This window comes from Anomaloglossus baeobatrachus, chromosome 5 (assembly GCF_048569485.1).
Source record: "Anomaloglossus baeobatrachus isolate aAnoBae1 chromosome 5, aAnoBae1.hap1, whole genome shotgun sequence".
Lineage (NCBI taxonomy): Eukaryota > Metazoa > Chordata > Amphibia > Anura > Aromobatidae > Anomaloglossus > Anomaloglossus baeobatrachus.
Window position 1 is genome coordinate 405,087,965 of NC_134357.1, and position 18,611 is coordinate 405,106,575.

Sequence of the window (18,611 nt, forward strand, 5' to 3'; positions counted from 1 at the left end):
CATCTTCGTGTACCCCTTAATGAAGCGACGGTAATATCCCACCAGGCCCAGGAACTGTCTCACTTCCCTCACTGTGGTCGGTCTCAGCCAGTCTTGGATGGCAGTGATCTTCTCGGGGTCGGGGGCGACACCTTCTGCACCCACCACATGTCCAAGGTACTGTACTCTGGGCTTTAGCAGATGACACTTTGAGGGTTTCAACTTCATCCCATACTTAGCAAGGGACACGAACACCTCGGCTAGGTGCTCCAGGTGGGCTTCATACGTCTGTGAGTACACAATCACATCATCTAAGTACAGCAAGACGGTCTCAAAATTTAGGTGCCCCAGACAACACTCCATCAGCCGTTGGAAAGTTCCGGGGGCGTTGCACAGCCCGAACGGCATACTGTTGAACTCACAGAGTCCCATAGGAGTGGTGAAGGCAGTCTTCTCTCGGTCTTCAGGCGCCACGGCCACCTGCCAGTACCCACTGGTGAGGTCAAGGGTAGAGAAGTAATTAGCGGTTCTCAGCGCGGCCAGGGACTCTTCAAAATGGGGCAGAGGGTAAGCGTCCTTATGCGTTATCTGGTTAATCTTCCGGTAATCCACACACATCCGCATGGTGCCATCCTTCTTTTTAACCAGCACCAACGGGGCGGCCCAGGGACTACAGCTGTCCCTAATAACCCCCGCCTCCTTCATGTTCCTCAACATGTCTTTGGCGCATTGGTAGTGTGCAGGGGGAATAGGCCTGTACCTCTCTTTAATAGGGGGGTGTTCACCAGTAGGGATGTGGTGTTGGACCCCTTTAATCTGCCCAAAATTTAAGGGATGTTTGCTAAAAACTCGCTCATACTCCTGTACCACCCGGTATACCCCTTCCTTGTGATGTGTGGGTGTACCATCAGTGCCGACGTGTAGCTCTCGACACCACTCGTCTAACTCTTCCAGGGACGGGTGAGAACTAGCAGTAGGCGGTGAGATCGGGGGAACGGCCTCATGGATGGTGTGGTGGTCTAGAGTGAGCAACTTGGCAAGGGTAGCGTACCGGGGAAGCCTAACCTCTTCCTCCCCACAGTTCAGCACCCTTACGGGCACTCTCCTCTTCTTGACGTTTACCATCCCTCGGGCGGCCATTACTGTGGACCAGTGTTCGGAGGGCATGGGCTCTATCATGGCGGGGTAGTCTCGCCCTTGAGGCCCTACCGCTGCCCTACACCAAATCACCATCTCACTCCTGGGAGGCACAATCAAAGGGGCCGCATCCATCACTCTCACTCCTCCAATCTCTCCTCCTGTCGAGTTCACATGCTGGCGATACATCAGGGCCCGGATCTCATGCTGCACAGCTCTCTGTTGGCTCCCCGCTGCTGTGGCGGCCAGCTGCTGCAGTAGGGTCAGCACCTCACTCATACAGTGCTCCATCACATTAGTCCCTAGCACTACTTTTGGGTTATGATCACTAGGTTCATTCATTATCACAATCAACCCCTGGTGTTGCAGTTCAGCTCGTCCCACAGTCATGGCCACTTGTTTGTACCCCACTTGGGTCAGTGGGAGCCCATCAGCGGCAATCAGCGTCATGCTGCTATCTGGGGGGGCTAGTTCTTCCTTCCCCCAATACCGTTGATACAGTGTGTATGGTATTGTGGTTACCTGAGATCCAGTGTTCAGGAGAGCAATCAGCGGGATACCGTCCACTGCCAGGGGGATGATGGGCCGGGCTCCGATGTACCGGTCCCGCCAGTCGGGGGGGCCAGTGGGTTCTACTCCTGAGGATTGGCCCGTGGCCCCAGGGGTTGCTCGTTTAACGGACACCGTCGGGAGTAGTGGCTGGGCTTGCTGCACCTGTAACAAATTGGAGGTCTATACCGTGAGTCATTGGCCCTTCTCCGCTGCATCCAGGGGACATCCTCTGGGCTGTCGGCGAGCTGCATCTTTAGGGTGCGGAGGGCGGTTTGCAGACGCATGGCGTAGTCCCGAATACTATCCGCGGGCCGTTGCCGGCATTGATAAAACTGCATCCGCGGCTCGGCTTCGGTACGGGTTTCAAAGGCAGTCTGCAGCTTCTCAAAGATGGTGGCTACAGAGGACCGGTCCCCCTCGGCCCAGGTCTCCGCCTCCTGCTCTGCCGCGCCGGTTAGCTGTCCCAGCACTACCGCTGCACGTTGCTAATCAGTCAGGGGGTACAGTTCTAGTAGCGGGCTAAGCTTCTTCCGGAAGACCTGCAACGCGTCAGGTTTCCCATCGTACTGCGGCAGCCAGGTAGCTCCGGGCACATAGGGCAAGGAGAGCGGCATCACCTGAGCAAGAGCTGGGGCCGCGACGCCCCCCGCCAGGGCGGCCGGGACCTGGGCGGGCCCATTTCCATCCACAGGTGCCACTGCGGCTGCGACCGCCGCTCCTCCAGCGGCTCCGTTGGGCGCAGATATCTTGTTTCCGTCCCCCTTAGTCTTTTTCCGTCTCCTCCTCTACAGGGGCGGGGTTTCGGCTTTCGCGCCTCCACTGCTCAAGGAGACGCTCGAGCGGGGACTTTTCGTGCCCAAAATAGCGGCTTCTCAAAATTTTCGGCTGGACACCTCCGGCGGTCACAAGGCGCACCTCTACCAGACGGCAGAGCGGTAAGATCCTGTTCGTGATGCCAAGTTGTCGCGGGCGGGGAGGGGATGCTGCGCTCACCACACTCGGGTCCGGCGCTGCTGCTACTGCTGCTCGGTGGCTCGAGCAGTGTGCCGGATCCGGGGACTCGAGCGGCGCTCCTCGCCCGTGAGTGAAAGGGGTGGTTTGGTTTAAGGATATTGTCCGTGACGCCACCCACAGTTGTGGTGAGGTTGTGACACCACCGCTGCTCTAGACGGGGATCCCGGGAGCGGTGACAGGGAGCAGCTTGGATGTTGTTTCTCCCCTCCGTGGGTAGGGGGGTTGGTTGTCCCGGGGCCCGGTGAGGGAGGAATGGCAGGCGGGTTACGGGGCCGGGTGAGGTGCAGGGTCACGGGGACAGCGCGGTGCCACATGGCACGGTGGTACTCACTCAGCCAATGATGAATACAAAGTCTCCGGTAAAACAAATGGCTGGATGGACAGGTCCCACAGACAGCTGCGGTGGTTCTTCTCCTGGTAGGTTGGCGGTGACTGCCTTTCCCTGCACCTGTGTTCTGTTTACGGTTCCAATGGCTTCCCACCGGTAACCCACTTCCCAGCTTGGATGGAGGCTGAGGGAGCCCCTTTTGCCCGCAGGCTCTGGCCCTGGGAACTGTAGCCTTGGCGGTGACTGTATTTCCCTTCACGGTTTGAGCGGTTGCCTTCAATCGGGTCTTGACTGCTGGGAAACCTCGGAGGTTCCCTTCGCTAACGGATTTGACCGGTTTTACGGCGACTCCAAGCCTGGTCGGGGTCCGTAGGCCCTGCCTAATGGTGCTGGCTTCTCTTCGCTCCCCGATCTGGTACCGGTGGGCCACCGCCCGTCCCCGGTCCTTACGGTTCACGTCAATCCGCCTCTCCTGCAGACGGTCACCACCGTCTGCCAACCTTGCTGTATGTGCCCGGGCCACGCACCCGGACACGGTCAGTCTCCTCTACTACCACTTCACTCTCCTCAACTCTCTCACTAATCTGACTTCCTTTTCCCGCCTCTAGGACTGTGAACTCCTCGGTGGGTGGGGCCAACCGCCTGGCTCCACCCCCTGGTGTGGACATCAGCCCCTGGAGGGAGGCAACAAGGATTTTTGTCTGACTTTGATGTGCCTAGCCGGGGTGTGGGGTGTGTTGTTGTAGTACCTGTGATGTCCTGGCTTGTCCAGGGCGCCACACCAGCACTGCAGGAACGGAAACCCGCCATGACACAATTTTTCATGACACATACAGTGTGTCAAGAGTCGTTAAGGGGTTAATATATGTCCACCATCCTTGGCCACATACTGATATAATTTCCCCCATTCTGAGTCTCTTCCAGTTATAATTTCCCTCATCCTGAGCCCCTACCAGCAAAAATGTCCTCCATTCTGGTACAATGTCCCCATTCCTGGACCCCTTCCTGGTGTAATGTCCCTCATTGTGAGACCCTATCAGTAAAAATGTCCCCAAACATGGGCCCCTTCCTGGTATGTCACCCATCCTGGACTCCTTCCTGGTATAATGTCCCCCATCCTGAGACCCTTTCTTGTATAATGTCCCCTATCCTGGGCCCCTACCATGAATAATGTCCCCATCCTGGGCCTGTTGTTATCATACCCTCTGCGACCGTGATCGTTACACCTCTTGCTCTGCTGTATTATGTGAGCTCTAACCTCACTGCAGAGCAGTGTGTGATTCTGAGTGCAAAGTGTCAGTCATTAGCTGGTTCACACTGGTAACACCCCTTTCCATGAAATTTAAAGGATTTGTCCGGCATAAACTCCCAAAAAGATTTTAAGTTTATCCTTGCTGTATTGTTATATAAATCATTGTTATAAATTGTTATATAAATAACATTGTTATTTTTTGTTTTCTGACTTTTGTTCCTCTTGAATCATCCCTTTATTCTCTGCAGCTCTTCGTTTACCTTCAGCTCAAGCAAACTTGACTTCTTCTTCTTCTTGGTTGCCAAACCACACAGTCAGAGCTGGCACCGCCCGGCCTCAGTGTCCAGCCTCGTCCTCTGCACACTCATTGGCTGTCAGTATACTGCACACGCATCTGACCTCTCAGCATTGGAAATAACAGAGCAGAGATCCTACTTCTCTCATCTGTGACACAGCAATCACCTCACATCTACAATGGTGACACATAGAGATGTTACATGTTCCTCACCCCTTATAGATAAATGAATATGTCGCGGGCAGAGAGGACGCGCTTGGCACGCTCGGGTCCGGGGCTTGAGGAGGGGTAATGGAGGGTGCATTATATTGTGTGTGTGGGGAGGGGTAATGGAGGGTGCATTATATTGTGTGTGTGTGTGGGGGGGAGGGGTAATGGAGGGTGCATTGTATTGTGTGTGTGGAGGGGAGGGGTAATGGAGGGTGCATTGTATTTGGGGTGTGTGTGTGTGTGGGGGAGGGATTAAAAAAGAGCAGTTTGGGGGGGGGGGGAATATATAAATAAATGTTAATAATAATAATAATAATAATAATAAAAAAGGGGCAATATGGGGCATATTAGGGAGAGAGGCAGTGTCCGGGTATATTATAAAGAGAGCAGTGTGTAGGGGACATTATGGAGAGAAGCTTTGTAAGGGGACGTTATGGAAAGAGGTAGCGTGGGGGTATATTAGGGAGAGAGGCAGTGTGGGAGGTATTTTAGTTAAGGGCAGTGTGGGGGATATTTTTTTGAAGGAAGCACAGCAATTATTTAAGCAGGGGCACAGCGTGGGAGATATTTATATTTAAATTTATGGGGCAGTATAATGATACTGTGGGGAAGTGCTGCTGAAGAATAAAGAGGGAGGTCTTCAGAGACGAGCAGTGGGCATGAAACCTCATCATGGTGTCTGTACTGCATGGAGGCAAAAGGGATGGGATCGACTCAGATGTCACCTATAAAGGTACCTGGATGTAAATAATTATTTGTGATATTGCCTGCATCTTATCAGTATTGTGGCTCCTGTATGGTCCAGAGTCTGATAACAACAACTCCCAGCACCTCTTTACTTTGTTAAGGACAAGCTGGGAGTTGTAGATTCCAGCATCTTCTGAGCCTTCCCATTGATTTGCATTGTAAAATACAGAACGTTTTCCGAGTGGAAAACACTAGAAGAATGGAGCAGTCACTTCTTTTAATCACTTGGTGGTTTTAGAAACCAGAAGTTGGTAAAAGATGCTCAAAAACCTGAACCTGTGCTCAGCAAGAAGATGCATATGGTCATTTGAGGATTTTTCATAGTAGTTTCCATGGTGGGATCTGCCCCCCAAAAATGTCATTGCACATACCCTAAGTGGTATGTGTCCAAAATGATCACAAGTGAAAACAACAGCTTCCTTATCACCTATCTGTAGAATAGGTCATCAGTATTAGTTCAGGGGGGGTCTGATTTTGTATCCCAGCCCATCAGCTATATGAAGAGGTCACAGCATTATATGGAGAGCAGCATCCTCTTCATTACCTGCGAGACCCAGCTCTGTAAGAAAATAGCAGCTTCACTAGGTCTTGCTACTAAGAGCAATAAATAGAACTGAGTTGTGATACTGGATGCAGCTGTGACTACATGTTATATGGTCATGTTACACAATCTACAAGTGCACAAAGATATTACACATTCACCATGCGAAAAGTGGGTCTGTGTATCCCCAAATGCCAGGGCTGAATTTTAGTTCCAGTCTGGCCCTGCGTGCAGGCATACCAACGAATGAAACAGTCTGTATGTTACATATGATTCTTTAAAGCCGAAGGAAGGCTCATGTTTTTTGTTACTGGAAGACAGTTTATGTGTTTGTTAATAAACCAGCTGGACTGTTTAAAAAGAAACCGTTCCTGTGTGTGCCTCAATCTAGAAACCAAGTGAATATCCCTTATCACATTCTGTGAGTGCAACCTCACACCATATAGATGGCTTAGGAGTAGTGATGGGCAGACCCAGACTGTAAAAGTCCGGATCTGCTGGGGTTCAAAAGAATCGACCCTGGAAATCTCAGAGAACTCCAAGTAACAATCCGGATCCAGCCACCTGGGTAGAAAAAAAAATCAAAGAGCTTTGTACTTACCGGTCTCCACACAGCTGTAACTCTCCTTCCAGGCCACTCACTCTACTTCAGGGGCTGCTCATTATCTTCATGTATATGCACTGCTTCCCCCGCCCACTGGCAGTCCTGGCATCTCTGATTGGTTGCAGTCAGACAGGCCCCCTGTATTAAGATACTCAGCACAGATAAAGTACATGTCTCTGTATCAAAATAAGAGAAACCGCATGTTGCTTTTTTTTTTCATTTTTTTAAATTAAATAAATCATTTAAATAAACTGGTGTACGGTCCCCTCCCAAAGTTTGATTCCCAGCCATGATAAAGCCGACAGCTAGGAGCTGGTATCCTCTGGCTGGGGAGGCCCATGGTTATTGGAGCCCACCAGCCTAAAAATTTCACCCTGCAGGCGCCCAGGATTGTTGCATCCATTTAAGAGGTAATAAGGGGTTAATAGCACACCTGCCACTAAGCCCTAGTTTAATAATGGGAGGTGTCTATGAGTCCCCCCATTACTAATCTGTAAGTGAAAAGAAATAAACAAAAACACCGGAAAAAAAGCCTTTATTTGAAATAAAATAGAAAAAACACCCTCTTTCATCCCTTTATTAATCCACAAAACAACCAAGTCCAATGTAATCTACATGAGGTCCCTTGACAATTCCTGTACTGCTACATTACTGAAGGCACAGCGCGTGGTCATAGTATATGATCGCCCACTGTGAGCTTCAGGCAGAGAATGAGCCACAGAGATAAGTGGTGATTTCACTCAGGTTATTTGAGGTTCCCATGGTCCTCCACGTTTGAGTGCAAGTAACCTGACCTGAGGTGAATTCATTGAACTGAGTGACCTTTCAGTATTCTGAAAGTTGAAGGCTCTTTTAAAAGAGATTAACAATATAATCTAGCTAAAACTGTACTGCACTAGCAATACGAAGAGAAGGTTGACTATTCTCCGCCTAAGGAATTGTCATCTTCTGAATAACCCCTTCTTAATAGCCCCAGGGTGCAGCATATAATATACTACATACTTCCCAGACTGGGATCATTAATCAGATCTTAACCCTTTGTCCCCTGCTGATATATTGACATTAAAAATCTCACATGGCAGCTTCATTATTGTGTCAGAGTGAAAAAAAACACTGGGACACAAGGCTGAGACTGTAGGAATTACATTCTTCTGGGAGGTAAGACATCTTCATTCAGCAGTAAACAACTAATTTAAAATAAGAACATAAGAACAGGAAACCTTCCCTTGGTTTGCTATTCTAATATATAATTTTTTAGAAGCTGCCTTAAATCTCTATTAAAAGGGCTTTTCACTTTCAGGATTCTGCCTTGTATTGGTTAACCCTCAGCGTTCGCAGTCATTGTTTTTAGCAGTACCTTGCCTGTTGTCCACAGAGGATCTGCTGCCTTTAACAAGAATTTCATTTGGGAACAGAGCGATCAAATTAATCACCATTCTGTTTCCATAATTTCTAGTTGGCTAATGTAAACAGTCAATTAAATAAGCTGTGATCAACTTGTATAAAGCCAATTAGTATACATGAAGACCAAAGATGCAGAAAAAAACAGAAAAACCAAAGCATGGCACCTGTTGAGGCACACTCAAGACATCAGATAAAAAGTGGAGGACAAGGAGTACAGTGCAAATAAGTTTAATAAAGAGTAACTGGCACAAGAAGGATTAGCAGCAGACAAGCCGGCAGATAAAACAATTGTACATAAACCAATATATGTTACATACATATAAAAAATGGTAAGTCATAGGCTGGGTCAATGTTAATACATACAGAAAAGCATCCAGCACAAATTGGGCATGATATATAGTTTAGACAATTGTTAGGATAAAAACCAGCACTAAATAAATACTGCAGTACATATATGTACTCTGAGGTAGCAGGGATACATTCAGTACATACAATAAGACTCAAGTGTCACTTAGTAGAAAGCTACAGGTGCTGGTAGAAAGCAAACTCTGCAAAAACAGAGTGAATAGTAAAACAAAGGTCAGGGCTTAACAATCAAGGATGGACAAATGTAGCCACTATAAAGTGCTCAATGGATGCACATAAACAATCAGGTATAGATGTGAGACATAAACATTGGATTAAAACCCAGCCAATAGAGTAAACATACCCATAGAAAGTACAAAGCCGGCCTGATAGCAGTAGAGCGGACCCCCCAGTGAGAGCCCCGACGTATACGTTTCACAATCTCTGTAATCGGATTATTTCTACTTATTCTGCTCAACTTCAGGCCATCCTTGGTAAAGCGTGTGCTCAAGGTATCATTAACAAACAGTTTGCGGAGGGACTCACTGTACATTTTCCTAAAATACCTACTTTTTACCTGCTGCCCAAAATCCACAAAGATGCCCTTTGTCCTCCTGGTCATCCTATTGTGTCCGGCATTGAGGGGTTGTGTCAACCTGTATGTCAATTTATAGATTATTATCTGAAACCTTTGGTCGAGACGCTCCCCTCATATGTCCGTGACACTATGGACGTTCTCAGGAGGATAGATGGCATCTTTGTGGACAATAATGTGTCGCCAGGGGTTAAGGGGATACCCAGAACCGGGCCAAGGGGTCGCTTCTGGAAAGGGGATCACGGTGTCGTGACCCGGTCTGTGCTCCCTGGTTCCACAATAAAAAGGGGGGTTGTGTTCGTGACGCCACCCGTGGAATGTGATCAGAGATGACCACCGCTGCTGCAGAACCTCCGGGGTGATGGAAGGCAGCTTGAGATGGGACGGCTCCCCACGGGTAGAGCCTTTTCCCCGGGGCAGTATGTTAGTCTATGGGGGGAGTGCAGGACACGAGCACAATAAACAGGCAGACTCACGGTTTTGCAGTTTCTTTGTCTTTTACTGATGATGTTATTCAGCAGAGTACTGTCCACGGAGTCTGTGAGGGCTTCAGGGCTTCTCCCACCCAGCCGGGCCGTTTTGGCTTCCTTGCCTGCACTGTGTGTCTGTGGCCCTGCTGCTGCGTGAACTATGCAGCTGGCTCTGTGCTCCTCGGTACCGACCTGACAGGCAACTCGAGTCCTTACTAGTATGTTCCTGAACTCTGCGCTTGTTGCTTGTGTCTGTGGTACAGATAGAGAATGTGGAATCCTCACTTCTCTGGTGTTCACTGTGCAGTATGTAACCTGCAGTCTCGGATCCAGCATCCGTTCTGTGTGCTCCACTGGGGATGAGCTCTGCAATGCTCTGTCTCCCAGGAATGTTCCTCTGTGTACGCTTTCTCCTTTCCTCAGACCCTCAGCTAGGCCTGGAATTGGTCAGTGGATCCTGAGGTGAGCTAAAGCCAGCTTCCAACCTGCAGAGATCCTGTCTCCTCAGTCCTCTGCACTGAACTTCCAAACTGAAACCACTTCTGACCATTTCCTCCCTCCACCAGAATATACAGGGAAGCAGCTTGGTCTCCCCCTTCTGGCCAGGAGGTCTTGGTGTTGTGTGTGTGGGGAGTTAACCCTTTGTGTTGTTACTGTGGCAACCCTGGGGTGCCACAATAACACCCTACTTGTTACGGCAGATGTTGAGTCCCTCTACACCTGTATACGTCACGAGGATGGCCTGAAGGCTGCTGAATATTTTCTTTTAAGTTCCGGTCGGGATGGCCCTTTGTGTGACCTAATCCTTGAGTTGCTCCGTTTTGTCCTTACCCATAATTTCTTTTTATTTAAAGATGTACATTATTTACAGCAGCGCGGCACTGCCATGGGCGCGGCCTGCACGCCTTCGTACGCAAATCTCTTCCTGGGTTACTGGGAGAGGGGTTTGGTGTGCGACGGGGGCGGGCCGACCGATGCCCATGTGCAGTGCTGGCTGCGGTACATTGACGATTTATTTATTTTATGGACGGGCAAGACGGAGCAACTCGACGAGTTCATGGTACGACTTGGCATGAACCCCTTTGGGATTAAATTGACCCATAAGTATGATAGTAGAAATCTGGATTTCCTTGATATTGATATTCAAATTGATGAGGGTAGGAAGATCCAGACTAATGTTTATCGTAAGACAACTTCGGTTAATTCCCTTCTTTATGCCTCGTCGTCCCATGATCAGTGCACCATTCGGGCCATCCCCACCGGTCAATTTTTACGTATGAAACGTATCTGCTCGTCTGACCCTCTTTTTGAGGAACAGGCGGCAGATTTAAAAATTCGTTTTCAAGAACGGGACTACAGTAATAGGAGTATAAAACGGGCTTATCTACGAGCAAAGCACACTCCTCGATCCACTTTATTATATAGTGGTGGGGCTAAAACCGGTGGTTCCTCGAGTCCTGGCCAAATCCGTTTTATTTCCACTTACAATCATAAATGGTCCAATATGCGATCTATTTTGAGCAAGCACTGGAATGTTCTCCTGTCTGACTCTACCTTATGTGATCTTTTACCCAAAAATCCTCTGATGACGCCTCGTAGGTCACGCAATTTACGTGACATTCTTGTACGGAGCCACTATGTTCCAAACCAACCTACCACCTTTTTGGATCTTGGTACTCCCCTTAGGGGCTGTTTTCCCTGTGGCCACTGTCTGGCCTGCAGCAATGTCCTTCGGATCTCCACCTTCACCTCTGCTGACGGTCTGCGCAGTTTTGATATACGCCACTACATATCGTGTGGCACCAGCAATGTGGTTTATTATGCCACGTGCGGGTGCCACATGATATATGTGGGCCTCACCAGTAGGGAGCTGCGCAGACGTGTGAGGGAGCATGTGAGGGACATTGCTGCGGCCCGGACAGTGGTTGACACCTCCACCCTGAAGACCCTTCCCCGTCACTTTCGTGTTTTTCACGATTGTGACCCAACGTCTCTGAGCATCAGGGGCATTGATGTTATACATGGGGGGGCGAGGGGTGGCAACGTACGTAAAACACTTGCCCAGCATGAAACACGCTGGATTTACACTTTGGGAACATTTCCCCGAGGGGACTTAATGAACATCTGAGTTTTGCGCCCTTCTTACGATGACTGCTCTCTTCTTTGTTCTCCCTGGTTTTTGTGCCTTGTTTTTAATTTTTAAATTTTGCATATTTTTCTTTTAGAATCACTGATTCAACTTTGCTGGCACTCTTTTGGAACCATGCTTTTGACATCGAACATCGACATGGAGCCTTTTATATATTGATTACCTTCCTCTCTATGCCACGACTTGTTACTTGTAGTAACACTGTATACTCTGTGTTTTAATATATGCTTTTTCATCAATGTTATATGATTACAGAGTTGTTATATGTTGATTATTTTCCTCTCGTGCCACGACTAGGACTTTTTACATTGAATGTCCTTGTTTTAATATACATGTTCCCTGCCAGTGTGGCACTGTTGATAGTTATTTAGTTAGTCCCTTTTGTGCCACGACTAAGGATACTGGCTGCAATATTTGATACTCTGGGTTATAGTATTTGATCTGTCCTCAGTGTCACACTGTTTATACCTTTTTACTTATACTCTCTGATTCAATTATGGATGTGGGGCTCATATAATATATTATATATTGATCGTTTTTCCTCTTGTGCCACGGCTAGGACACTTTGAAGTGATACTAATCATATAACCCTTTTAAAATTTAAATTTTATTGATACTTATTAAAATCCACAACCTTTGTGCAAAATAATTATAAAGAAATAAAGAGGGAAGAAGGTAAGATGCTTACCCTTTACAATAGCCCTCCCTCCTGTCCACTACCTACCGCGGGGGTCGGCACCCTGATAACTACGAAAATGGCGCCCCCACTCCACGGTGGCTGACCCTGTGATATCCCTATACAAGCCCTCAAATAGGTGGTAAAAAACAGATAAAGTCAAGGGTCATACACAGGGTACACTCATGCTTCAGTGGACCCTGTGATATCCCTATACAAGCCCTCAAATAGGTGGTAAAAAACATATAAAGTCAAGGGTCATACACAGGGTACACTCATGCTTCAGTGGACACTTTGAAGTGATACTAAATGCTTTGTGTTATAATATCTGTCTTCTCGTTAGTGGCACAGTGTTCATATTTACTTATATATGTTTTCGAACATCATCCTGGACATTGTGCTATGGTTATACATTAACTATTCCTTCTTGTGCCACGACTGGGGTTTAATTTTGCATATTCTGTGTCATAGTATAGGCTCTCTTATTCATGTCATACCTTATGACTATGTATCTTTGTCTTTCATGCTCGCTCTCGCTTCTCCTCCCCCTGTCGGCGCGGCTACGTCGGTAGCCTGCTGGCCCGGCTCTGTCGGCGTCATTATCGCCTGCGCGCATGCACGGTCCGCGGGTGACGCGTCCCCGTGTTCCGCGCATGCGCGCTACCTCTAAGGGGCGTTGACGGCCGACGGCACCGGGTACCAGCCGCGATTGGCTGGTCGCGCTGACAATGAGGGGGTGGAGTAGCTGGAGCATGCGGGCGCCATGTATAAATACACATGGCTGCCTCAAAGCGTTCCACCTCCCCCTGATGAAATAATCCGATTACAGAGATTGTGAAACGTATACGTCGGGGCTCTCACTGGGGGGTCTGCTCTGCTGCTATCAGGCCGGCTTTGTACTTTCTATGGGTATGTTTACTCTATTGGCTGGGTTTTAATCCAATGTTTATGTCTCACATCTATACCTGATTGTTTATGTGCATCCATTGAGCACTTTATAGTGGCTACATTTGTCCATCCTTGATTGTTAAGCCCTGACCTTTGTTTTACCATTCACTCTGTTTTTGCAGAGTTTACTTTCTACCAGCACCTGCAGCTTTCTACTAAGTGACACTTGAGTCTTATTGTATGTACTGAATGTATCCCTGCTACCTCAGAGTACATATATGTACTGCAGTATTTATTTAGTGCTGGTTTTTATCCTAACAATTGTCTAAACTATATATCATGCCCAATTTGTGCTGGATGCTTTTCTGTATGTATTAACATTGACCCAGCCTATGACTTACCATTTTTTATATGTATGTAACATATATTGGTTTATGTACAATTGTTTTATCTGCCGGCTTGTCTGCTGCTAATCCTTCTTGTGCCAGTTACTCTTTATTAAACTTATTTGCACTGTACTCCTTGTCTTCCAATTTTTATTTAATTAATTGTATAAAGCCAATCTGCACATGTTATTAGGCCTAAATCAGCCCATGATCCAAATGAACCATTAGATACAGTATATGAAATATATTACCAATGCACAATTTAGCAAGAGCAGCAGAGTGAAGCAGCACAGTGACAACTCCCAAAGATCTGACTTTTTCTTCACAGACAGGTAATGGAACTGCAAAAAAGTGGGGCTCATAGTCAACCAGTGTAGCAGATCTAGGAAGTGCAGAGCTGTATCTCCAGTAAGTTCCGGATCCACCCTCACAGAAATAAGCGCTATTCTCCCTAATTGGTCAAACCTCTTTACTATGCGCTGGATGCTAAAAAGATTTATTAGCAGTAGTGCTACAAAGATCTACTGACCTTCCAGCACATCTTCAGAAGATCACTGGCTCTCTGTAGTACTGATGCTTATAAATCCCAGTAATTCCAACATTCAGTTCAGCAGACCTGCTCACTGTGAGTCTCCTGCCTTGGAAGAAGGGCAGCTCTTGTACAACTCCTTAGTTTTGCTCAGATTATCTGCTTTCTCATCAGTCTCCTACTTATATATACATACAATGAGACTGACTTAAAGACTAAAAAATAATTTACAGATGTCAGTAATGTCTTTAGGAGAATAATTGCAACCTCTGATGCACAGTATTGTTAAACTGGCTACATTCTATTATCATGGACTTTTAGGAAATAATACTAAAAATTATTTGTGGTAAATCTTATTTTTCAGACCGGTCAAGGAAAGTGTTACCAAAATGCCAAGTTGGGATGCTTCCCTCTTTTCCTAGTGGATATTTCCTGAAAAAACAATGGTTTCCCATATATTGTAACTTATCAAACTTTGAACCTTTAAATCGTATTGATTCCTGTCTGGCTAACAAAATGATATATCTAATGGGAGATTCAACTCTTCGTCTGTGGATTGAGTACTTCCCGAGAATCATGAAGTGTATGTATGATGTAACTGCATTCTTTCATTACCTATTTACCTTTCGTATATCTCTAGCAAAGGAAGCTTAGGTAGATAGAGGAGGTTTTAAGAACAATCACTTGACCATTAAATTAAAGGGATTTCCCAAGAATGTATTAAAAATGGATGCCATCACATACTGTATTTCAAGCTGTAACTTGTACTAGTCACCAGTCAGAATAGGTTGCAGCCTGAAGAAACACCTCAGCCAACGTGCATGGCTGTAGCAAGAGAAAAAAAATACTCCTCAGCTCAGCTGAATGGGTTTCTTCCCTTCTTCATCCTGCTCACTTGTAAGCCCATTCTGCTGTGTCAGTCTGACAGATTTACAGATGAGCATGGAGACCGATTAAAAATGAAGCTCCACAGCTGAATGAGCAGACCAGGTATCTTTGCTAACGAGACTGCTCCTCTGACAATTGAGACACCTGTCTTGAGTGGGTTTTTTTCAATCTCAACTCGTTCTGACACGTGACTTGGTTGTAGCTTACAGTATGTGATAATCTGCTGATTGCTGGAGATCTGACTGCTTGGACTTCCAAAGATCAAATAGAAGTGGACTCCCGAGCTGTCGTAAGAAGGTGGTCAGCAGTAATGGTTAAAATATGATTTTATTATGCGTTTCAGAGATCACATCTCCTTCGTCAGATATATGACACATGTACAACATGTATACATGTGTGATTTATCTGAGGAAGGAGATGTGATCTCTGAAACGCATATTAAATTCACAATTTAACCATCACTGCTGACCATCTTCTTATGACAGCTCGGGAGTCCACTTCTATTTGATCTTTTGACGCTAACTCCTCATGGTGCCTGCTGCAGCCATAACTTATACATTGTCAATAACAGTTGTGACTTTTTTCACAACTGCTTCAATTGAGCACATCTGATTTTTCCTACAAACATTTTGTAACATTAGAACCCTATTAGTGCATTTTGTCTTTTCAGTCTTCTTCACATTGCTTGGATTTCCACTGATTGTTAGTAGATTAGAGCCAATAACACTTTGTTGTCTCCCACAGACTTACAGAAAATTAATCGGTGGTGTACATACTATGCCATTACTATATTCTAATGTGTCAGGACTTTGGCTATTCTGATTACCTTTTGGGTATGTTTGCCCTCTGCCAAGATGGCGTCCTCTGCTTCATTCCTCTCCATGTGTTTTTTGCCCTCCTTTATAAACCCCAGTCCAGCCTCTAGTCCTCTGCTTGAGTATTCGGCCTGGTTTTCTGCTCTTAGTGGCTTATCAAGTTCCTCCACCTACTCCTGCAATTCCTATGTGATGTTCCCAATACTGCTCATCTAAGGTTCTGCTACCTTCACCTGTTGCCAAACTGCCTGCTGCTTTCAGCTGCTATTGCTTTGCCCTCAGCTGTGGCCCTTGCCTGGCCTGCCTTTGCTGACATGTAAGCTGGTTTGCTTAAATAAGTGCTCTGTCACTTCCATTTTTGAATAGATGCAGTAGCAGAGCATGGGACTGTTCTGGACTTTACTAAACTCTGCATCTGGTTCTGGACTCTCGTAAACTGCTCTGCATCTGGTTCTGGATTCTAATAAACTGCTCTGCATCTCATTCTGAACTCTAGTAAACTCCTCTGCATCTGGTTCTGGACTCTAATAAACTGCTCTGCATCTGGTTCTGAACTCTAGTAAACTGCTCTGCATCTGGTTCTGAACTCTAGTAAACTGCTCTGCATCTGGTTCTGGACTCTAGTAAACTGCTCTGTATCTGGTTCTGGACTCTAGTAAACTCCTCTGCATCTGGTTCTGGACTCTAGTAAACCGCTCTGCATCTGGTTCTGGACTCTAGTAAACTGCTCTGTATCTGGTTCTGGACTCTAGTAAACTCCTCTGCATCTGGTTCTGGACTCTAGTAAACTGCTCTGTATCTGGTTCTGGACTCTAGTAAACTGCTCTGCATCTGGTTCTGGACTTTCAGAGACTTCTTTATGGAGGTTTAAAGACTGTACTACTAAATTGCATAATCTTGTGAAATTTTCAAGAGACTTTCCTTAAAGGCCTCATTTGATATTTTCGCTGTGTGTTTATGGACTTGATTGTTTTCCTCAGCACTCAGCTTGCTATCACTGTGTGTTACAATACAAACTTATTACCTATTAACTGGGTTCAGTTGTGTCTTCGCTCCAAGTATCCATTATAATTATTACATAATGGCTCATTTCTGAGACCTGGCAGTGGGACACCAGCCATCAGCATTCTATCAATTAGCAAGTAATCACCTATGTTTGGAATAGGTATTAAAGGGGTTGCTCAAACTCAACAGATGAAGGGAATCTAGTGAATTTGAAATTGCCACAACTAGGTAGAATTTCTTCATATAAATTATATAATATGAACAAGAATGTAAATAATTTAAAGCACCACTCTTGAGGTTTGCTCTTTTTATTACTATTATTATTATTATTATGTAAATGCCAGAGTGGCATAACTAATGCCTGTTTCCTGTCTCTAAAATATTTACCAGCCCCTTTCTCCTGCTCTACCCATTCCACCATCTTGTAACTGCAGCTTCTGATTCAGCGCTAATGGTCCAAGCTCTCAATGCAAAAACTCTTTCTGGCTTTCAAAGACGTGAATTCTGATCCACCCAGCAAACACTGGAGCAATCTGGCTAGTCACAACTAGCAAAACATGACCAGCGTGGCATCAAATACAGCAGAAGACCACAGCTGGTTGATATTCTGCTACAGGCAGGGAACATACACTAGTAATACCATTCCGGCGGAGAAATTTAAAAAATGCCAGAGTGGTGCATTAACCAAAAACATTTTAGGGTTGTAGTAAAGTTAATAAAGTAAGTTTTAGAAGAGTAATTCTTTTTATAATTCTTTTAAAACATTTTATTTTTTTAATTATTTAAAGAATAATGTAAGCAATCTCCTTGAATTTAATTCAATTAGTAATAAAACATAGTTTTAATAATTTTTTTTTTGAGTAAAACATTTAATATTTTTATTTTCTTGATTGCAGCACTTAGGTTTATTAATGATCATGGATTTGGTCAGCATAGGAAACGTTTAGAATCCGATTTGACAAACCACATTTACATCCAGTGGAAGAAGCATGGACACCCCTTCGTTACTCAGTTCTACTATACAGTGAAGGACCATGCCTATATCGCTAGTGAAATTGATCGGGTCGGTGGAGATCCTAACATTATAATAGTCATTAGTTTAGGACAACATTTTAGACCTTATCCTCTTAACATGTTCATCAGAAGAGTTCTTGGTATACGCCAAGCCATTGAAAATTTATTTTTAAGAAGCCCGGATACAAAAGTCATCATAAAGTCAGAAAACACCAGAGAAATGAATAATGATGTTGAACGATTTAGTGATTTTCATGGATATATTCAATATCTCTTGGTGAAGGACATCTTCAAGGGACTTAACGTTGGTGTAATTGATGCTTGGGACATGACCACGGCCTATGAATGTTATGATGTCCACCCACAAGAAATATTCATTAAAAATCAAATCAATCTGTTTCTTTCTTACATTTGTTAATTATATTATTATATACTATTATGTTAATGCATGTGCTATTTATTTTTATCCTTGGCCAAATCTGGTATACATTTAGAAGAGATAAATAGTTTTTTGCATTTATGTCAGAAAACAAATATTTATACATATATTCTTCTTACAAGAAGAGGGACTGCCATGTAAAAATTTGAAAGTGTGTGTGTGTGTATATATATATATATATATATATATATATATATATGCACACAGTATAGACCAAACGTTTGGACACACCATCTCTTTCAAAGAGTTTTCTTTATTTTCATGACTCACATTGAAGGCATCAAAACTATTAATTAACACATGTGGAAAGAAATACTTAACAAAAAAGTGTGAAATGACTGAAAATGTA

General features: G+C 45.4%; 1 protein-coding gene across 2 annotated transcripts in view; it reads left to right on the forward strand.

Annotated features, from left to right (window-relative positions):
- LOC142310220 (NXPE family member 1-like) overlaps positions 1 to 18,392 on the forward strand; it is a 171,020-nt gene extending 152,628 nt beyond the window's left edge. For both annotated transcript variants that reach the window (XM_075347707.1, XM_075347708.1), the window contains exons 5-6: positions 14,466 to 14,684; positions 17,706 to 18,392. In XM_075347707.1, coding sequence (XP_075203822.1) covers positions 14,466 to 14,684; positions 17,706 to 18,241 — 755 coding nt within the window. In that variant the 3' untranslated portion in view covers positions 18,242 to 18,392. The remainder of the gene's footprint in view (positions 1 to 14,465; positions 14,685 to 17,705) is intronic.
- The last annotated feature ends 219 nt before the right edge of the window (positions 18,393 to 18,611 follow it).